The sequence below is a fragment of the Cottoperca gobio genome, chromosome 10 (genome assembly GCF_900634415.1).
Source record: "Cottoperca gobio chromosome 10, fCotGob3.1, whole genome shotgun sequence".
NCBI lineage: Eukaryota > Metazoa > Chordata > Actinopteri > Perciformes > Bovichtidae > Cottoperca > Cottoperca gobio.
Genome location: NC_041364.1, coordinates 19,399,007 through 19,422,239, shown reverse-complemented (window position 1 = coordinate 19,422,239; position 23,233 = coordinate 19,399,007). Strand labels below are relative to the sequence as shown.

Below are 23,233 nucleotides of genomic sequence, written 5' to 3'. Positions count from 1 at the left end.
GGACACGAAGGAGGTTATAAGTAACAGATGTGACATCACACACACACATGCACCATGGAGCTGATGACATGTCAGGGTCATTGGAATTTGTCACTCTGTAATTACGCATGTTGTAAAAATTGACTGGTTGCCTGCTCTCATCTTTTTCTTCGGCTCTCTTTCCGCTCAGGATGCTGTGTTTTAAAGTAGAAAAAGAAGCCGTCAGTAACGACACGAGTAAATATCAAACAGCCCATATGCTACTTGAAATCCAAGTTTGCATTTATGTAACCAGTGTTGGAAGCAATTAGCACATCTTTTCCCAGTATGTAGTGTGTTTTCCAGGTGAGCCTCCGTTCATGTCCAATACACAAAACTCACATCCCATTAGTGCCACAACACACTAAGTGTTTACAGCATTCTGTACTCAAACACTCAGATATGTCACGGCGGACGGGTGGTGCAAGTTTGACGTTTGGCAGTGAGTGGGCATCCGCTCCTGCAGCCCATGCCCAGAATAACCCTTGCACGAGCGCAGACCCACACACACACACACACACACACACACACACACACACACACACACACACACACACACACACACACAAAACTGCTCAGCATCACGATCCAACTTAAAACAAACCATCAGGGGGCCCCGTCACATCCACTCACCACTGAGCAACAGACAGACAGGCCTGTTTATAAACACACACATGCACACACACACACACACACACACACACACACACACACACACACACACACACACACACACTAACTCACATTCATTTGTGAGCATGTGCACACATACAGTACAGACAGACGCCTAACATGAGTGTGCGGCTGGTCGTGATTACTCTTTGGACACCAGCCTTCAGCTACACACACACACACACACACACACACACACACACACACACACAAACACACACATACACACACACACACTTCAGTGTCAGTCATCAAGTCATAAACAAAGCATTCCTATTGAAATAGTGAAAGAAAGAAAAATGTATTCATAAAAGCCATATTTTTTAAATAGCAACATTCCACTTTAAACAACCAACGTTTAAATTACGTTCACAGTGAATGTGTTGCATGAGCGTGCAGTCTGTGGTTGCATGTAAAGGCCTATACCGCTAAGTTTCAATTGCAAACCAATTATTCACCAATGATTATTAATTAGGTCGTGGACACGCAAATCAACAGCATGCGAGCAGGCCTGAAGGCGCAAAATGATCGGAAAGCCTAATTGCAGGCTGGCCATCAAACTTCCGCCTTAATGGAAACCTGAGGCTCGTGCTAAATTGGATTTGAATCTCTTGTTTCCGCTATTTTGCCTAATAAGAGGAAACACGTGTGCCAAACATCCCTGAACGGGACACATGCAGATTTGCACTGGATTAAGAATCATAAAACAAACTAGAAGCGGCTTCCTGTTGTGTTCAGCAGAGCCAGGCATCACTCGGCTGACATCCCAAAATCCAATGACGAAGATTTATGAGCTGACTGCTGAAGACAACATGGAAAAATAATCTCTCAGATTTGAGTGGAAACAAACGACACAGGCTATTTCTATCGGGTTCTTGCGTCTTTTATTTCAGTGGAGCGGCAGGCCTGTGCGCACGGACGCACACAGACTCTATTTATAATGCTCTCTTTCCTGCAGGCCGCTTGTTTAGGATGCACTTTTTTTTCCGGCATTGAGAGAAAACGACAAGTTGGGAAAGAGTAAACATAAATCCAGGCCGCGGTCCTGAAGCAGGTTATGATGACAGAGAGCATGCGATTCCGGTTGGTCATAGCTCTCAGTTTCCCGGCTGTTGTCAGAGATTTCCATCACTAACGAAACCAACCGTGTCGTAAACACAGCCCTCATTTGTTTTCTCCTCACAGCAATTATATCATGTGATTAAAAAACATTTTAAATAGATCCTTCGCTGACTTTTATTTGTGTAAAGCGGATCTATTTCATGTCGAGCAGTAATGTAATAATCCTGAGCTGTCATTACGGCCCAGTTTCCCCCTGTGCGCCGAACTCCATCTGATCTCCGCCCTTATGAGAACCAGACTGGCGCACACCCTCACCGGGCACCGCAAAGAAAATAAAAAGAAATCCCACTTCTATACCGGAGGAACGGGAGACAAGAGACCGCTTTAAGGAAAGCCTTCAAATTAATATAGGAAATGTTAGCTTCAACAGAAATTCAGCGAGTTTCAGGGATATATTTTACCTTCCAGATGGTCCGAATTAAAAGACTTAAATATTTGTGCCTTGAATCCCCTCCAGCGCTCTAAAATGTTCATTCTATTTATCCATCGGATGTCTAAAGGAAGCAACAAGAACAACACGCAGGTCAATCAAAAAGTTTAAAAAAAGAGAAGTAAATTTAGCTTTAAATAAATCACATTGGAGACTTAAATTCTGCTTTATGGTGTTTCATCAATTAATTTTCAGATTTTATTATTATTATTATTAATATTCTGCAGCTCTCACATTAACATTTTTGAATCCCCTGAACCTGCATTATATTACCACAAACCTAAAGCAAATATAAGTCAAACTTTTACCCCTAAGCATAAACAAGATGCGTAAAGATGGTGCTGCTTGTTCTGGTTGCTCAAAAGCCACCAAGAGACAATTTGAACACTACAAAAAATGTCTGTTCTTTACTGAGTCTCATTTGTTTTTCTTCAACTAGAGTGCGGAAATAGCAGTTGATTGGACAATTTAACATTAACCTTGCAATTAAACTGAATTCAAGAACTTTCTTAAATCAAATTACACCTGTTGATACTGATACCGTTTGATAAATTGTTCCAAAGTAGTGACATTTCCAAAAGAGAACTTCAGTGACAAAAGTTGTAATTTCACTTTTTCCATTAACATATATCTTTCATTTTGAAACTACACTAGTATTTCAGGCCGGGATACGTATTAGGATGGATATTTCTTGCAGCGCAGGCCCATGTGGAGGAATGCACGCTGCGCTCTTCCCTCCCTCTCTGTGACGCGCAGAGGGGAACCAGAGGAACAAGCCCTCTGTGAGGCAGAGAGGAAAGGGGAGAGACAGAAACGGATTGAGGGGGAGAGGGGGAAATGTTGTAGTGAAGAGGAGAGGCGTGCCAATAATCAAGGATTTTTGGATGAGGGCGCGCGTCCCGGAGAACACATGGGAAGGCACCGGATCAATTACGCAGCGTCACGGAGCCACCGTGAGAGAAGAGGGGCTTCCTGAGGTGCTGCTGCTGCTGCCTGTTCTACCCCGTCCTGTCCTGAATGCGCTGGGACCCTGAACCTTGTGTAGGATAAAGTCAACGTTTAGACGGATATACAAGTCGCAGAAAGACGGGATCTTTCGCCAAGATGCAGGGTCTGAGTTCCCGGGCTCACGCGTTTTCTGTGGAGGCGCTGGTCGGGAAACCCTGCAAGAGGATGAAAGTGTCGGAGGGACACGAGTCAAATTCAGCTGCAGACACCGCCAATGATACGAGCATCTTCACCGGTGAGGCAGAAGGACTGCTGGATTTTTGAGAACAACTCATTGCTATAAGCATTTTACGCACAACATTCAACAGTAAAACCCATTACACAATGGGCAGTGTGCAAGTTCGTATTGCTTCATCAGACCTATTTGATCCATTTATTACATTTTTCACAATTCATCTTTTCTTTCTTCTTTTATCAGCTAAAAAACAAAATGATCAAATACAATTATTTTCGAAGGGGAAAAGTTTTGCAAATATTCTCCATGTTAGTTGTGACTGGAGCACTGTTCCTTTTTACAAGACTTTTAGTAATATCTACAGCTTCTTTAAATCAAAAAAGTTACATGATTTTGGAAAATCATACATAATATTTCCAGGTTTCTTTTCTCAGCACCTCACTCACCTCAGTGTTTGCCCCTTTTATAGGACTAAACGAATATCCTGTCAGCCAGATGAAGAAAGCGGGTTCAACACCGAGGGGGGCAGAGGACACTTCCTATGACCCGGAGAGAGAGACTGTCAGGTCAGAGGCTGAGGACGCTGACCCCAGCGAAGAGGAGAGCAAGCCGAAGGAGAGCGACTGCCGCCCGGACAGAGAGGTCCGGGTGGAGCTGCAGGGCTCCGAGCTGTGGAAGAGATTCTATGAGATCGGCACCGAGATGATAATCACCAAAGCTGGCAGGTACAACATCTGGATTAGAAAGGCCGCTTTTACAGAGATCTGTAGTAAATATGGTGAGGGTTTACACTGCTGCAAACACTGGCCTTTATGTGCCTTTTACAGACTTAATGCATTGTTTATATCCTGCAAAACTTTCAAACTCCAAATGTATTTGGCCTACATATCCGGGGGCATGAACAACAGGCAGTTACTGGATCTGTTCATAATAATATTAATTTGGTATGTATTTCTTTAGTTCTTTTTTTAAGTGTAACATATAGACATATCAGCTAAAACAAAACAAAAATGCTACATCATTTAATGATATTTAGGACTGGGTCTTTTACTATTAAAATGATCGATGCTTAATATACAACAACTTCCCTTTAATCACATGAAAATAAGAACAGGCCCCATACGCTGCATCCCGGGCCTTCTTTCCTGAACAGGGACGACCTATAGACCTTTTGTTTGAACAAAGTAATGTTATTCCTAATCCGTTATAATTATTACATGCTAGTTTCCGTGTTCAAGTGTCAGTTATACATACAATACAAGCTGGATATATTTATCAGTGATTTGATGCATACTAGTTACATGTTCTGTTCTGCCGTCACAGGTGCGCGTTTATCAGGTGTAACACGGCTCTGAACGCAGCCGATCACAAGTGAGCAGTTATAATAAAGTTTTAATTCTAATAAAATATAGGCTTTACACCAGAAGCTGTACGTTTTGGTGTTATATTTACTTTGTCCTGTGATTGGGTAAACCTTTAGAAATATACTTGTAATTTTAAGGTCTACAAGTTTTGTTTAGCTGATATTTTGGAATGAAAACATAAATAGTGCATTTTGTATATATAGGTGGATTTATAGGTTGTGTTGAATTATTACATTTTGTTGAATTTAATTATATTCTATTTTCTAGTCGTTCTGGATACATTTTTAAAAGAAGATCTATTTATTATGATCCATCACTATCAATTACATGATGCAATCTTGTGACAGAGGTTGATTAAAAAAAGATTAAACTTTCTCTTTCAGTTTCATAAATAATAATGTGTGGTCTGATAGGTAAGTGCGTCTTTTTTCTCTCCAGAAATGAGTTATTGGGACATAACTACCTGCTGAAATCTAAGTTCCGTTTATTCTATTACGGAGAACACACGCTATAAATCTCGGCAGTGAATATGCCCTCGTGGCCCCTGGAGGACCCTGAACTTACTTCTGAACTTGGCCGCTGCAGGCATCAGAGATCCTGCCTGAAGTAGTTGTATCTGATCAGTTTCTGTGTGGTTTTAAGATGTAAAATCCAGGAAGACTAAACACACTTTTACCCGTTCAAGTAAAGTGGAAAATATATAATTAAAAAGTATAAAATATGAGTCAGATTTATTAATAAATGAGCTGCTTTTCTTCTCTTACCTCTCGTTAGGAGAATGTTTCCCTCTGTGCGCGTAAAAGTGCGCAATCTGGACCCGTGCCAACAGTACTACATCGCAATGGACGTCATGCCTGTGGACTCCAAACGCTACAGGTGTGTGTCTGTGTATTTAATTAATTCAACTCCAAAAGTATCCATCTGTTTACTTACTTACATGCATATACCCCGGCAGGTACGTGTACCACAGCTCGCAGTGGATGGTGGCTGGAAACACGGACCACTCGTGCATCTCTCCCCGGCTCTACGTGCACCCAGACTCCCCGTGCGCAGGAGAGACGTGGATGCGTCAGGTGATCAGCTTTGATCGAGTCAAACTCACCAACAACGAGATGGACGATAAGGGACATGTAGGTAACCCATCTGAGCATGCGCGGCTTCAGCTTTCTCTCACTAACAGATAGTAACCAATAAAGCTGCAGGTTCATTTTTATTTCCACTCCTGTTTATTATTCTCGTCTATTCTAATGTCTTAGTTTATAATAGGATATCTATAGGAAACAAAACAGATTGTTTAAAAATATTTCTTAGTTAATCTGAGCGAGCTCACGTGAGATGTACACCTTTAACTTTTTGCCAGCTTCACTCCTGCTTGCATTGCTGTCACACGTATTGAACCATGTCTAGTCTAATACTGGATGGTTCCTCAGGAAAGAAAGCCTGTGTGTCTTTTAGGGATAAGGGAAGTGGAAATCCTTCTCAGCTCCAGAACTTCCTGTAGAGGTTCAGGGATGTACAGATGTGACAGATGTGGTGACTGGAGAGGCTGAAGGTGGATTTTCACTTGATCCTGGTGTTTATGAAACCATGCTGGAAACGGTGTGTTCATGGATTCAGTATTCTGGCATGCTGTATGATGGAGGAATGTAGAAACAGCCTCATAATCCCTGATGATGTTGTGGTCAGTTTACCTCCTTGTATGGCCTCTCTGGAACTCTTTTGTTTATTTTGAACACTAATAGTGTTTTACTTTATGTTTTTTTTAACTTTTTGGATTCATTTGGAAATCTAGCTGCTTTGTGTATTTTTACAAAAATTAGCTTTCTCTTGTGAAACTTTACATATTACTGTATATATATATATATATATATATATATATATATATATATATATATATATATAATACCATATAGAGTAAAAATAAAAACTTTAGATTTAGAGACTTAAGAACCCAAAAGCTGTCAAACTGTTAATTCATGTTGTCATTGAAAAAGAAAAGAAATATTCATTGCTAAATATGCAAAATGAGAATAATAATAACATAGAAAAAAATAAATAACTACACTATAATCTGCAAAATTACATTTTACTTGATGACACATTTATTTTTTATTTCTTTAAGAGATATCAAATTAAAATCATGTCAATTTCCATGAGTTCCAAGTTTATTATTATTTGTATGATGCTCTAATTGAGCAATATTTGATGTTTTGTTAGTTTTATTAGTTGAATAGCACATAAAAAAAAAATCTCTATTAGTTTTAACATACTATGTAATACTATTCAGCAATGTAATATTGTGTTACCTATTGTAGTTCATTTAGGTAACTGGAACTATTTGCTAATTTCCCACAGTTTTTTAATGTTTAGATTTAGTCGATTAATCGATTATCCGGATAATTTCATATAGAGTTTAATATGATATCGTTTTTCAAGCCAGAATGCCAAATGTTCTCTCATTACAGCCTCTCAGCTATGAGGATAAGTTGCTGCTTTTCCTCCCATGTGAGAGTAAATTGAATATCTTTGGGTTTTGGACAAAAGAAACAATTTGTTGAGTTTTGGAAAGTTCTGATGGATATTATTCACTCTTGTCTTACATTTTGCATACAAAACGCTTTTGCAGCCCTATATGTGTGTTAATGCCGTTCAACTTAAAAATAATAATATAATTGAGATTCATCTTGTGAAATATAAAGTATCGTCTTCATCTCTTCATCCAGATTATTCTCCAGTCGATGCACAAATACAAGCCACGTGTGCACGTCATCCGGCACGACCCTCGCATGGACCTGTCACAGATCAAGTCGCTGCCTGCTGAAGGAGTTCACAGCTTCTCCTTCCCCGAAACGGAGTTCACCACAGTCACAGCCTATCAAAACCAACAGGTAAATACTTTGTAGCATAATCACAAACTATGGACTGGCAGGTGAAACACAGAAGAATACGATTTATTCAAAATGTTTAGTTTTAAACAACTGAATTTCTGTTTCTGTTAGAAAATGCTGTAGAAATCTGCTGCATATCTGATGTTACAAATCTTTTCAATGGTCATGCACACCGCGGCTCTAATATTCCTCAATGAGCAAATCAACAGCTCAACAATTCTTTAGTCTTGAAGGTGATGAGGCTCAGCAAAATCATAAATTGCAGTGTCCTGATTTTCGGTTGCTCAGAGTGGGTGTGTGTGTTCCCGTACATGGGATCTGACCCCACAGTTGGCCACAGCTCCTCCAGTAACAGAGGCGTCCGCGGGGGCTGCCAGCTCTTTTCATCAGTGTTCCTTTTACGATCAGCAAACGTATTATTACAGAAACTCAATAACAAGCTGTGACTGGGCCGACTGCTGGAGTCCGCAGATCATTAAAGCACCAAATAAAACCGTACGACCTCCAAGAACCCTGTTTGACATGGCTGATCGCCCTGGGTGCTGCTGGGAGATGCAGTCCTGGAGGGAGATCTCTGCCACTCTCCATTCTGTTGTAAAAGCTGAGCTCATTGTTGGCTTAACACGTCAGCGGCTGACACGTCCACTCTAACCCATGTCTGTTCCTCTCTCCTGGGCAAGATCACCAAACTGAAGATCGACAGGAACCCGTTCGCCAAGGGCTTCAGAGATCCAGGAAGGAATAGGTACAGCAAAACCTCACCAAACATCCACACTCGTTTTAACTCAGAAAGTGCTCCACTGAAGGACCCAAGAGGGATTCAAGGTTCAACCACTGACATTTGACACCACGTAAAACCTTCAAATAAAGCTGAAATGTGTAGAGCAGAATTTCACACCTCTCAAAAGCAATATTTAAATAACTGGAATAACGTTTTTCAGTGCTTTTACAGTATGTGTGTGTGTTTGCGCGTGTGTAGGGGAGTATTGGATGGCTTGTTGGAGTCGTATCCCTGGAGAGGCCCTCTCAGCTTGGACTTCAAGCCGTTCACTATACAGCTCCAAGGTACTGTGCAGCAGCTCTTATAATCTTGGACAGGCGTAAGCACATGGGTGGATCATGTGTTCGGTCGTGCGTGTGTGTGTACCTGTCTGTCCGCAGCTCGCATACTACTGGACCCATCAGCCTAATATTTTGTGTGCTCATTTATGACTGTATGCTCAAGGACTTCTCGTGGTTCACAAATTTAGGAAAAGCTATTTTATTGAATGTTTTATGCCGTCATTGACTGCTGACTCCTCGTTTTCTCTTCACTGGCTTACTGCCATCAGTAGCAAAAGGCATTTACGGCATTTAGTTAGGCTAAACACAAGCTTTACCCAGTCTGTTGCAGGCCACATGTTGGCCTTTATTGTGGCTCAGAAACTGACATCCACAGAAAAAACTAGTGTCAGTTTGAACAGGAGCATCTGAAGATTAATTCCATACCAGAAATCCTAAGATTTATTAAAGTCAGGCGCGATACGAGATGAATTCATCCCTGTTTTTGCTATCTTAGCCTCCATCTTGTCTGTAGGGGAGCCAGGAGGGGAAATTGAGAGTTTGTGAGGGGAGAGCGAGACACACGTTGGGGAGATCTGCCCTTTACTGAGTGCACTTTTCTAGTTACTTTCTCTTCCAAATTCTGTCTTTGTAATTGACGTTTCTGACGTGTTTTTTATTTTTTTTTGACAGGGAGCTCGGGGTCGCAAACCAGCAGTATGAAGACACTTTTCCCCTTCTCCTCTTCTTCACCTCTTCACCCGTTCTCCGTCTCCGCGCTCTCCTGCCAGGACGCCGCTCTCCACACCCTCGCTCTTCCTTTCTACGGCAAGACTTCCACCTCCTCCCCGCTGCCCAGCAGGGCCTTCTCCTCCCTGGGAGCAGACAGACTGAGAGGCCTGCCCCCGCTCACAGACCTCCCCCTCTTCTCAGCGCTGCAGGCAAAGAAACCTCCCCACTTTAGGGACCCATGTCTTCACGGGTCTCCGGGGAGCTCCCCCTGCCTCTTCCCCCTCCACAGCCCCCTCGGCCCTCAGGGGCCTTCTCTCCTCCCTCATCTCTCTGACACTGCGGGCCCCTACTGTCTTTACCGCTACAGCTTCCCCCTGAACCCCCAACTCACAGCAATTTCCCGGCATGCCAAACTAGCCGAAGACACCACAGACTGTCTGCTGCGCCCGTCTCCGTGGCACCCGACCACCAACCACTGCCTCTGACAGCTGGACCGCACTTTCAGGATCCGGCCCATTGAGTGTAACGAGCCAAAGCTTATTGCAACAAAACAGAGAGACCTTATTCTCAATTTGAGCAAGACTCAAAGGAGCAATAAACTGCTTTGTACGCTGTGTTGGATTTAGCAGCACAAAAACTGATCCTGAAGCTGCTACTCTTCACTGTGCACACTAGCCAGAAAGCCCAACATCGGAGCGAACACAAATGTAGACAGGATGTAGATTTCTATCTGGGACAGTTTCTTTATCGCAGGGCAGAACCCTTTGTTCCGCCTTAACTTCACACGCTGTAATGGTGTTACCAAAGAGCATCAGCAATAGGATCTGAGGTATGTAATATAAATAATAATGAATTTTAAACTGACCATAAGTGCCTATTAAAGTATTTTTCATAGTTTTTGTTCAGATTACACACCAGCATTCAAAATGTTATTTTTCCGTACAAACAAAGTGAAAGAGGATACACCGTGTTTTCCAGTTGTACTCACATCCAGCGTATTTCAAAGTAAAACAGAAACACATTGTGCAACAGGAAGTTTTGAAGAAGAAATGATGCAGAAATCTCCTTTGCTGCTTTCAGTGTTCCTGCCATAAGACAGACATTATGAAAACAAAGCGTGTTTTGTGTTTTTCGAGCTCTAAACTCTGAATCTCAGTGTCAGGCTTGGCCACCCCTGACTAATAACATGAGCTCATCAGGTCTCTCTGTGATTTTAGAGGAAGAACAACAGCTGCCAGGTTTCAGACGGCCAGTTTCCATTCCTGTACTTTATTAGCAATAACAGCACTAATCAGAGACGCATGGAGGTGAAAGGGTTATTCTATACAAAGGCCTTTATTAGGCACAGGCTATAACAAGATTGGAAGAAGGCTCCTTTCAGCCTTGTCATCATTATTGTAATCATGGTTGTAACATTGTTCCAGGATCAACAGTAAATCGATACTGCTGTGTGAAGACATGTGGAAGGCTTTCAGAAAAGTGAACTCCAGTGCAGAGCAGAGAATGAAAACCTACTGTGGGCCAACATAACGCTGTGTTTTTTTGTCCATACCAAAGGGGGCACGCCCGTTCAGCCGCTGATGTGATAATTCCTGCCTTCAGCTCAGACTCAAAACCCTTCACCATCCCTCCCTCCCTCCTCTCTCCGCAGAACGAGCAACAGCGGTTTAAGCAAAGCGGGGGGAAATGGCCTGTTTCCCGACAAACGGTCATAACCAAACAGCAATTTACTTGTCATGGCCGAGCATGGCAGTGAGCTAATGCGCGCTGGACGTGGAAATAGCAGGAAGGAGTTAATTGAGGAACTCAGGAGGCAGGGGATGGCCCCGTGTTTCAGCGGGCGGTCAGGTGCACTGCTATCAAACAGCATGCCCTTTGTCTGCACACAGACATAATCTGTGCTGGTTATTTGATACTGTCTGTCATTTCCATGTTCGGCTATGTGGGACAATCATTTTAAACTCCCAACTAATTCCTGATATTTCAATTAGACTAATTGCTTTCATACCAGGAGAGCTGAACTCTGCACCTGCTGCTCTCCAGAAGAGTAACACAGAAACACACATCACATGGAATAAGACGTGAGCACCTGTCATTAATAATGTGTGTAAATACTGCTATGTTATGTCGTAAGCAGTGAATAACATAACGTTTGGAAGATTAGCTTTTGATTTTTGCAACACGGTGCTTGGTGTACTCAGCCTTTTTAGTTAAAGAGATAGTTTGACACTATGGGAGTTAGATGAGAGGTTGATACCACTCTCATATCTGTACGCTAAATATAAAGCTCCAGCCAGCCCTTTAGCTTAGCTTAGCATTAAGACTTGAGACGGGGAAACTAGCGTGACTCTGCTAGGTGGTTTGTGCTTTTGTTGGACAGACAGACTATTTAGCCCCCAGTTTCTATTTTTTATGCTACGCTAAACTAATCCGGCTCCTAGCTCTAGCTTCATTCATCGCAATTAAGAGTATCAATCTTCATACCAAACTCTAGGAAAAAAAGGTACTCTGCAAACGTGTGTTTGCAAATGGGTTTTTAGTGTGTATAGGTTTTTTTTTTATTAAGTTTTGAAATGTTAGATATCTTTATTTTATTATAAGCTTTTGTATATTTAATACTGGTCTTTCTTGTCTTATCAAACATCACTTTTGTTCGAGAGTTTGTCAGACTCCAAAGTTAGTTGAACACTACTGTTGAGTTGACCTTTTATCAGCCTGTCGATGATTAACCACGCTGTTCATTATCAATTTTCTTGATAATGTGTCAACATAATCCTCTTGAAGGTGTTGGCAGGAATAACATGGAAACTGTGCTGATTCGACTCTGTAATAATAACACGAGGAGGGACGTTTCTGGACCGCTCCACGGTGATTGACAGGCAGTAAAGGGAGAGAAATTTGACCCTGAAGTCATTTGTTTCCAATCATGTGAAATGGCATCCTGAAACAGGAGAGAAGCTCGGCAGAGAGTCAGGACGTGTAAATATACTCTGCCTTCATTAGATTAACACACACGGCACACACACACACACACACACAAATACGTCAGTTATCTTCTATTAATAGTTGCCATGCACTCGCTCACAAACACTCAGATGTACACACTTAAACACACACACACACACAAATATTCACACACACACAGTCCTTTCCCCGTCCAGCTTCGTGCCCTCCAGCATCGCTCGTATTTGGCGTATTGGAAGGTTTATACTGGACGCTGTTTTCTCTGCAAACTCAATAAAAACTGGTTATTTATCAGCTCAGATTATGGGACGTGACTGAGCTCAGCTGTAAAGTTGAAAGTGAAACCAGCTGTGGCTGAAATTGAATTACACAGAGTAATGAGTAATGTGAAAAGCAAGGGCAGTTTAACAGTGATTAAGCGCTCTTCTCCTGTGCTATCAAACGGGCGCACGCTGCTCAGTCAAACTTTGCCTCCTGGATAGTGCAATTCCTCTCGTCCCGTCACTGTTTACCTTTCATCTCAAACACATCCTCTGTTGCTCGAAACATTAACAAGTTTTATACATGGGCCAAAGCTGTGAGATATAATATAATATCAGGCATTAGATCACAGGAGTGCAGACAGATTTGCATTTTACTTTGTGTGTGTATATGCATAGCTTGCATGGCCACGAATGTGTGCAGACATGGGGTCACCAGGGCATTGCATAGGCATGTGCTCCCTGACAGGCCCTGTCTTTCAGGAGCAGAGGTTAGATGAGTGGAGGACAAAATGCTTTAACATGTGGCCCGGCACCTGGCCTGCATGTTTTCTGTGTTTGTGTGTGTGTTTTGGGGTTTCCTCTGAGCACTCCATCTGTGGGCCTCACACTCGTGCCATTCATCAGAGAAAGTGATAATGACCCAAAGAGCTCTTGCACTTTCCCTCACGCCTCACTTCTCCATTTCCACCTTTCCTCCCTCGTTTGTATGAAGTGAACACTCAGCGATGCGGCATGTGCTTTAATAATGGGCACGTCTCTGATTTGTGTAATAAACAAAACACTGCCGACTCCAGGGTTGGAAAGTAACTATGTACCTCAATTAATGTACTTAAGAACAATTTGCAGGTTTTTCAATGCTATGCTTTATACTTTACTACATTTCAGAGGGAAACATTGCACTTTTTACTACATCTATTTCACCACTATAGTTACTTTTCAGAGTACGATTTTACGTACTATGATTGGTTTATAAAATAAAATGCACTGGTTTTTATTAAACCAACCAGAAGTATGAAGGCGTTAAAGTGAGATCCACTTCAACTAGATACAACATTAAAGTACTGTTCATGCATCAATAACAAGGATCCAATAATATATTATTATAACACTGGCAGGGGGCATTCTGCATAATGAACACGTTCTGTGAACATCAGCTTTACATGGGAAATTAAAAAGCTTCTTAAATACTTAGATATTACAAAAGCTTTTTAAAAGTCCATGAAGTTTAAGAAGTACGACCATTTCCTCAATCCATAAAGGGACACTTATTCAGGTTTCCTTAAACATTCAAAATCACCATTTTTCAAAAGACATTTTACTTAAGCTACATTATCAATGCCAGACTTTTACTTGTGTAGGAATGTTTTTGCATTGTAGTATTGCTACTAAGTGAAATAAATATAAAACATATAATCTGATCTGTAGTTACAAACTAAATAAAACTACCAAACATCAAGCAGCTACAACATTTAAATAATATAATAAAAAGCAATAATCTGATAATATATACTGATATAACAATGACAGCGGACACTTTGACTGCATAGTTTGAGTTTTGATGTGTAACCATGAGTATTTTACATTACTTACTTTACTGAAGGACTTCTGCCAGCATTACCTTTATAACTAGAGCATTTAGTGCTGCATGTATATGCTAAACCCACTATAAATGTAACTTCATAATAGCCACAGTCACATGAATGACTATGTCTTACCATGGCCTCTTAATGTAATTCAGTTCTTTAACCTTTTCTTGTTCAGCCAATTGTTTTTTTCATCAATGGAGCTGTGTGTTTGAGTGCAGGGTGGCTGGAAGAGGGCTGTCAGCACTCTGCCTATGACCAACAAACACAACGCACACTCTGACCTCGGCTGTCCATCATACGGGGCCACCCCCACCCCCCTTAAAAGTCTAATGGACCTAAGGGGGGTTCTACAGGTGCATGTGTGTGTGTGTGAGAGAGAATAAGAGAGTCAGAGAGAGAGAGAGAGAGAGTCACTCTCTAGCATTGGTTTTTATTAAATACGGATCCATAAATCACTCCTTTTGGAACAAGAGATGTGAGATATTCTTTTTCTCTTTGCCCCTATCTCTGACACAGGGATATATCGTTCTTACCTCCTTTTGCTTCCTGTGTATGACAGGTTATCACTCCTGGGACAGATACAGGGAGAGGGGAGAATAATGCGAGCGACTGAGTGAGAATGATGCTCCGTGGCTGATGTATCGGATGGCAGTTGAGGGGCTGGGGTGGAGAGAAAAGAGTGATTTAACGCCGGGCTGTACTCTCCTCTCCTCTTATCCCTGGCCCGCTTCTTTCATGTCTCAACCCGTGGGTCGACCCGCCTGCTGCCCCAGATGGTGCTGTCTGTCTGGGCTGCCCTCTACAGGATGTGCCCCCCTCACCTCCACAACTACAGACCTATACTCGCTTAATTGATTTCAGGGGGGAAGGCCCTCTTTCTCTTCTGTCACACACACACACACACACACACACACACACACACACACACACACACACACACACAGACACACACACACACACACACACACACACACACACACACGCACACATACACACACGCACACACACACACACACACATACACACACACACACACACACACGCATACACAGCTTGCCAACAGCTAGTGCCCCCAGTGCACACACACATACACGCGGCTGGTGCTGTGCGCTGTCAACGCTAATTCAATTTGAGACGCGGGAGTGTGACTAACAGCAGACCTGCAGAGTGTTTTACCATATGCACCCCACACACACACACACACACACACACACACATACACACACACACACACACACACACACACACACACACACACACACACACACACACACACACACACACACACACTCCTAACAGATCACTCCACACACACACATTGCTCTGTCACATCCACTGCTATAATAATAATAATAATGAAATTTCAGAGGTATAAATACTATTAATAGATTTCCTCTCTTCCTGTTTCTCTCATTATCAGGAGACAGTCATCTTGTCAACAGCTACAGAGTAACACTTTATTAACCCCTTCAACTTCATCTGAAGAACACAGAATCCAATTTCACAACCAGCCGAGTGAGACGCACCGTTAAAGCATGTTAATCTGAAATAACTAGGTGAAAGTGTGAAGGTTACGACAAGAGTTAATACAACCACCACTGATTTAACTGTGATCATTTCTCATTATCTCCACCAGGCCTGTGGGGAGATCATGGGTTTGATCGTTGTTGTGTGTGACCCATCAGCCTAATATGTGTTGTGCACATGAATGACTGTATGCTAAGGACCTCTCATGTTTAATTGACTGTGTTACACCTCTAGTGAAGGGGGCAAAAGGCATTTGTGGCAAGCCTTACCCAGTCAATTTCAGACCACACTTCGGCGTTTGTCGTGGGTTGAAAGCTGACATCCATAAAAAAAAGTTTGGACTCATACCTGATATGTTGTGATCCAATAAAGTTAGGCATGAGATTAATAAATCCCAGATTGTGTTATCTTTGATGCCATCTTGCCGAGTGACAACTGAGTGAGATTCAACAATTCAAAAGATATCACATGTTTAAGATTACTGTTGTAAAGTAGCACACAATAATCACAAGAATATGCAGGAACATGCAAGATATATAATCAAGACTAAGTGTGTACTGCATTGCTAGCAGCTCTGTGAGGCCGAACTTCGGCACAGTGGGGCTCTGAGCTGTGCTAGCGCTCTGATGTTAAGCAGGTATACTGTTTGCTAACATTTGGAAATCTGCACCAAACACAAAGTACAGCTGAGGCTGATGGGAATATAGTTTTTCAGATTTAGTCATAAACCTGATAATGGAGCTAGATGAAACATTGAGGGATTAGCAAAGTTATTATAGTTCATCCTGGACATGTGAATGTCTGAACCAAATTCGTCTGATAGTTGTTGGACAAATCTTTTTATCCAAACTAGCGGTGCAGCTAAAAAGATTATTATTATTAATAGAAAATTAAGAAAAGGCATGAAGTGTTTTGAACGTTTTGAAGCACATGGGATAAATGAGAACTCTTATTTGTTTGATTTGGCCTGAGGTAGCAGTTGCCTATGTAAGGGGATGAACTATAATGTAATAATGAAGCGTGGCACACATTCCACACTGCATCCATGTGTGTAGACACAAAGACTGGCAGACAGCCTCAATAAAGAGCAATAGACAAGGCTACATGTCCATGTTCACGGCTTGTTTGACTGTAAGAGATATCAGGGTGGGTGTCGGGGTGATGTGAGGGTCATGTGGAGGGTTGGGGGGATCAGGTGTGTGTTTGTGTGTGACAGAGGTTGTGACGGTGCGAGCAGGAGATTGGTTAGATCTTAATGAAGCGTGCTCTCGAGGGCAGGGATGGATATGGCCAGCTGTGTCGGCGCGCGTGTGTATGTGTGTGCATGAGACAGTAAAACTAATTAAAAGCAGCGTTAACACATCTGACAGGAAGCAATGGTCAAGAGGTGAGTGGAAACTGGGGAAAGCCTTGGGGTGGAACGATTAGACACACACTCAACAGCAGATGGAGTCTGGGGAAAGCCCTGGGCAGCAGCGATTGGTCACACATGCCCATCGATATCCGAGTAGAACCAATCAGCTCGGCTTCCTGTGTTTGACCTGACCCTTCACGCATAGTAATTGAATATTTTTAGAGAGGCTGAGGAGGAGAAAGAAGACAAGGAGAGGAAAAGATCCTGCCTCATTGTATAAACCTTTCAGTCTAAATAGATGATGATCTTCACTGTCTACACCACCACTGGTGATACACGATACATGTGACCGTAGAAAAACTTTAAAAGGTAAATTACAGAGAATATAAAACAAGCAATATACACATATTCCTGTGAAATACGCAACATAAGAGTTCTTATCCAAAGTGTTCATTTGATTTTCTCTTTTTTAGAAGGTCTATATCAGTTTAAACCTGTAACTTACAAATATGCAGCATCCAGGTCTTTGTGCATTTTAAGTCCATATAAGGACATTTGGTGTATTTAGTATAATTTGATCATTTCTTTGGAGAAACAATGTACTTTGGTAATAATTATAGGGAAAATGACATTTAAACACAAGTATGGCTGCAACTATCAATTATTGTCATTATCAATTAATCTGCAGTCATTCTTTAAATTAACCATTTTGTCTATGAAACATGTAAAGAAGTGAACAATTGCCGACAACAATATTTCTGTTTTATTCATCCTTTATTTAGCCGGGAAGGCCCGTTGATATACAACATCTATTCTTCCAGGGAGTCGTGGCCAAGTTGGCAGCATAAGCAGATACACATAAAACACTTTAACATGTTAGGACACATAGAATACATAAATGCATCACAATACATGCCAAACCAGCGATATCCATAATACATTCCACCTGAGTCAAGGATTATGGAAAATAGCAACAAGTTTCCTTCAGGGCAGTTTGTAAAAGACCTTTAAAAGGTACATTTTCCAGAGCCCAAAGTGACGTCTTCAAAAGTCCAAAACGCAGATGAAGATATTTAGATATAAAAGCCACAAATCATCTCATGTGTTTAAAGCAGATATTCTCTTTTATTCTCAAGATATAAATCTGGGCTTTAGGAACATTTATCTTTTCCTGCTGAATCCCCCAGCTTACAACTAACTGCCTGGACACACCGTTTCATTTCCTGTGTGTGAATCATGTAGTCTGAACAATCCCCCTTGTTGCAATTAGAGCTTTTTCACCGAGCCAGCGTGTGTGGCTCTGCTCCCCCCCGTGCAGAAGCAGACAGGGCCACCGGATCCCCTCCTGTCAGCAAATACTACCCCTCTAAGGAACCCAGACAAGGAGGTGTTGACGGCACTGGAGGAAGCCACTTGGTATCAACACCTGACACACACACATATACAAACAAGGGCTTCCCCCAGAGCAAAGCTCGCACAGGAGCCGGCTCCAGCACATCTGGAGGAAGCATCCCTGCACACATGTTGAGATGCACACAGCGCAGACAAACGTAGGCCGGGACAGACTCTCCCGGCTTTAATCATACTTAAAGAGTTGGCCACTGAAGGTTAAAAATACATTTAAAACAAAACTTACCAAATAGATTGTGTTTCTCTGACAGCAGAGGGACATGGAATTTTAATTCCAGGTGATCTAACTCCCGGCAGAAATGACTGACAGCTGTTGGATCACCGGGGGACTTGAAGAAGTATGTGCGTAATAGGCAAAATAGAGACTTGTGTCAGTCTGGGGGGCACTGATGATGATTGTGAATGTAGGTAAGTGTGTGCTGATGATGATTAGGAAGGACACAAAAAGGGTCAGAGGTGAGTGAATGTCACTCCGGAGGACTCCCATCAGCTATGGGGCTGTTCATGTAGAGATATGCCTGTGTGCTTGGACAGCACCTGTAATGGCTCCCAGCTGAGTCTCACCTCACCCCTGGGATATGCTGAACTATGTGTGTGTGTGTGTGTGTGTGTGTGTGTGTGTGTGTGTGTGTGTGTGTGTGTGTGTGTGGGTGTGTGTGTGTGTGTGTGTGTGTGTGTGTGTAATAAGGGACTGGCATGCGAGCGGCAGAGGGCCACTTCCTCTACAGGTGACACCTTTGACCTCTCATCTGTTCCCTGTTGGAAGAGAGAAAGAGGAGGGGTAGCATGGATGGACAGAGAGACGCAGAGACAAAACACAGCTATAAACTTCAAAAAGACGTGACAAGTAAAACATGCTGAAAACCTTTTGAAATGACATTCTGACTTTGCATTAAAGTGCACGGTGAGCCACGAGAGTTGTTAACGCTGCATGCAGAATATCGACGATAGTACAGCCTTCTCCAAAGCATGTTCAAGGCAAACATTGACGATGAGCCCCACCATGCAATACAAAGAAACTAAATAAGTTTGAGTTTCAGCACGACAGCCAAAACAGAAACCAACAAGGCAACAATACCAGAAGTCCTGCAGGTCGGAGATAACTGTTAGAACACAAGCATGCTCTTAGCAGTAAATAAGAGCATGTCAGAAATAAATAAATACACAATTATGTAATATTGCTCTTTGCATGTTATACATAGTGTTGAACCACTTGAGGAAAGAGGTATTAGCTATGAAGTAGTACACAATTGTCTTTTTCTCAACAATTTGCGCAAACAAATCCCATTCAGAAATACATCCCATGTGTACCATGTTAAAATAAAGAAACATGCCAGCACAGTTGTATCCTATTGCTGATAAATAATCACAATACATGTTAGTGTGCACATGAGCATTATTATAGAAGGACTGCATGTGGTGCAGTTAGGTCTGTAAATATCCCTCTTTACTCTCGCTCCCGTTCTGCTGTTAGACCGCTCCTGTACTACAGAACAAACCTGGAACACAGAGCTTTCAGGCACATGGCACCTTTTATCGTTTATTCTCCACTTTTTCACTCCTCGTCTCTTCTCCCTCCTCCTGATCTTCTTATTGTTTCCCATCATTACGACACCTGGTAAAACAGTGAGGGGAGGCGCATCAAGTCAGAAAAAACATTTCAGTCTGTTTACATAATGCTACTGTTGTTTTTATGAAGAGAAAACAAACAAAAATGTAATTATGTTCTGTACACTAAATGCTAGGGGGATTTATGCATGAAAATAGAAAATAGAAAATGGGTTAATCTGGGGGGAAAATAGTAAAAACTACAATTTTAAAAGCAGGGCTCTAGATTGAATGCTTGATATAATAGAATGCCTGTTGTTATGCTGTAATGGCCACAGGGTCAAAATTGTGGTTTTAATGTGTTTCAATGGGGACATTTTTGTCCTTATGGGTCTGACTGTCTGTACTTTGGCTACACAGTTTATTATACACTTCCAAAATGTCCCTAGCGAGGCACAAGGGTCATAGCAATAGTTCTCAGAGTATCACTCAAACGCTGTAGGCTTGAAAGACGAAGGCGTAAAGTGTAGTTATCCTTCACAAACCGCAGATGTGGAGAACTGGAATTATGTTGGTTACAATGGATTCCAATGGTGGGTTGTACAAATGGAAAATGTATCAAAACATCTTTAGAAACAACTCAAACACTTCCTGCCACATATTCCACGTTTCCACTGTTGATTCGTATGATCATAATGTTCCACACAGTCATTGATTATGTGAATACACTGCTGTGTAGAACATGTGGAGCGTACAAACCGACAGTGGAGAAATGTACTGAGCTGCAGGAGTGTTTTTAAGAAGTGTCTGTGGAAATGTTGTTGTCTTTGTTCTTTGTGAGAACTCACCACACTGACCACAGGCACTGTTCCAGAATACACATGTTTAAGAGCCACCTTTCAATCGTTCCGGAGGGGCGTGCATCGGTGGAGTATAACTTTAACATTTAGATTCAAATGACAGTACTTCATGGTTACCAATGAGAGTACAGCAAACACCAAAAACAGCGACAGGATAATAATAAGAGTGGATGTGTTACCTGCTCTGTTGATGTAGATGAAGGGAGTGAGGAAGTCCGGCCTGCAGGAAGCTCCAGGTTGAGATCCAACTTAAAAAAAGAAAGAAAGAAAAACACAGGAACATGTTCACCATCATTTCCCTTAAGAAAATCAACAAAATTGTGAACATTAATGTCACTCTGTCCACAACACTGCTTGTACCATTAATCGTAATGGGCTCTCTGTGTTTACAAGGAAGCCTTCCATCATTTGTATGTGAAAGTCATTTAAATAAAGCTTTTAGTACAATACATGTAGTGTCTTTAGTGTCTACTGTAAGTAGGTACAGTATTTTTTATGTCCCTGCATTTATGTTTCTCCTCCATCAATGATTTTGCTGTTGTTTTTACTGTTATTTATTGTTTGGAGGTATGGGCTCTACTCACCCTGCTTCATCAGCCATCTCATGCAACAGTGTATCCACTTCATTCTGCGGACCGACCAAGCAAACAATCATTAAAGAAAATATGTGTTCAGGATTCAATGTGAGAATTAATACTGGGGTTAAAGGGATAGTCCGGATCTTTTGAAGTGGGGTTGTATGAGGTACTTATCCATAGTCAGTGTATTACCTACAGTAGATGGCGGTCGGCAAGCCCCCAGTTTGGAGAAACAGACAAGAGTACCAGCAGGAAGCTAAACTACGTACTGCTGTGGACAGAGGCAGCAACAAAACATATTTTAGTCAAAGAAGCCCACCTCTAAACTAAAACAGTTTATTACTAACCCCACTTCAATAAATCCAAATGATCCCTTTAAGTCTGCCTTCATGAGCAGAGCTTTCCCTGCTTGTCAGAGGACAGTGCTGATTACCTGACGTGTTGTCAGAGTGGTGGTGTTGCCCATTCTGTCTTCCATCTGAGCTGTCTGCACGTCAAGTTTCAAATTGGTTTTCAAACTTGTCCATTAATTCAGAGATCTATAGAGAAAGTTAATACACCGTAAACAACATTCTGAAAATCCCAAAACACTTATTAAGTTTCACTTTGTTTGTGCTCGTGGCTGTCTGCGCTCGTGTATGCGAGTGAAATTTATACCTTCTCCAAATTCATGCTTTTCAGAATAGCATCCATAGACTTGACCACTGCAGACATGGATTTAGATACCTGGGAAAACACACATGAAATAAAGCCTTAAAGTACTGTTCTCACTTTCAACAAATCCAATTTCATTCAAAACAAGATCAGGGTATTGGAAGTTGGACAGGGAGATATGTGTCAAAGCTTGAAGCGCTGTGACCTTATATTTCCACTAGGTGTCACTTTTAGCTTTTTAACCACATACTTTGTCATGCCTACCTCTCATCCTAATAGCTTCCCTAATATTTCAAAGATGATGCTTATTAAGGATTAATCTGGTAAGAACCAATTTACCAATAGTTGATCAAATTATGGGATCTATTATCATTGCTATTGTGTTCATGTTTTTTTAAACAGGCAGCAGTTTTACAACATAAAGAGGTGTTTTTCATCTTTTTCATCTCACGCTGTGCCTCAAATTCTGTGAACTCTGTTAGGTTCTATTATGTGAAATGATGCCTTTCCTATAGTGAACCTGAATTAAAGCCATTTAGAGAGGATGTCACTCTCACAATAGCAAAAAGGTAATAGCGTTAAGTCTCAAGCACAGCTAATGACATTATGTAATTGGTGGCTTTTGTTTGCATGTCTGCAAGCCTTTTTTGCTCACTCTACCTCCCTCTGTCTCTTTGTGTGGGACTTTGGACTGAGTGAAGGACTACTTTGGACCCTTTACCCTCTGAAGTAAGATGTAGTTTACAAAATATACACTTTGAAAACTACATGTCTGGTAAATATGAATAACTATATCTACTAAGGTGGTATCAGGTAAAAGCCATGTGATTTCTACATCTTTGTCAGTGATTACAAAAGGAGCTGGGAGACGGTTGTGTTCATAAAGTGGATGGCTACTGCGTCTGCTGCTTTTCAAAATTATAATAATAGGGTGCCCCCTTGGTTTAGGGATTAAGATGCTGACCATTTTATTCATCTCTTTCTATGAAGTAATTATAACAACAATACCATTTAATAAAGCTACAATGTTGACCAGGCA

General features: G+C 41.7%; 1 protein-coding gene and 1 long non-coding RNA gene across 3 annotated transcripts; one reads left to right on the top strand and one right to left on the bottom strand.

Moving 5' to 3' along the window:
• Positions 1 to 3,152: 3,152 nt before the first annotated feature.
• tbx22 (T-box transcription factor 22) lies at positions 3,153 to 9,935 on the top strand. Its single transcript, XM_029442251.1, has 9 exons — positions 3,153 to 3,195; positions 3,306 to 3,485; positions 3,895 to 4,150; positions 5,564 to 5,665; positions 5,745 to 5,919; positions 7,513 to 7,677; positions 8,358 to 8,422; positions 8,657 to 8,742; positions 9,412 to 9,935. The coding sequence occupies exons 1-9, from the start codon at positions 3,153 to 3,155 to the stop codon at positions 9,933 to 9,935; spliced, it is 1,596 nt and encodes a 531-aa protein (XP_029298111.1).
• Positions 9,936 to 17,922: 7,987 nt separating this feature from the next.
• On the bottom strand, positions 17,923 to 22,269 carry LOC115014615 (uncharacterized). 2 transcript variants are annotated; one of them, XR_003832922.1, is made up of 6 exons: positions 22,198 to 22,269; positions 21,974 to 22,079; positions 21,547 to 21,590; positions 21,142 to 21,210; positions 20,054 to 20,169; positions 17,923 to 19,310 (listed from the first exon to the last, which is right to left on the bottom strand). It is a non-coding gene; the product is annotated as an uncharacterized LOC115014615 (long non-coding RNA). The 2 variants fall into 2 exon arrangements; XR_003832921.1 differs by having other exon boundaries at positions 17,923 to 20,169.
• Between the last annotated feature and the right edge of the window lie 964 nt (positions 22,270 to 23,233).

Excerpts from the sequence above, each read along its gene's own strand:
- tbx22 (XM_029442251.1), top strand. The coding sequence starts at position 3,153 with ATGGGAAGGCACCGGATCAATTACGCAGCGTCACGGAGCCACC. Across the intron at positions 3,196-3,305 it reads CGCAGCGTCACGGAGCCACC|ACGGATATACAAGTCGCAGA; the intron begins GTGAGAGAAGAG and ends GTCAACGTTTAG. Across the intron at positions 5,920-7,512 it reads AGATGGACGATAAGGGACAT|ATTATTCTCCAGTCGATGCA; the intron begins GTAGGTAACCCA and ends CTCTTCATCCAG.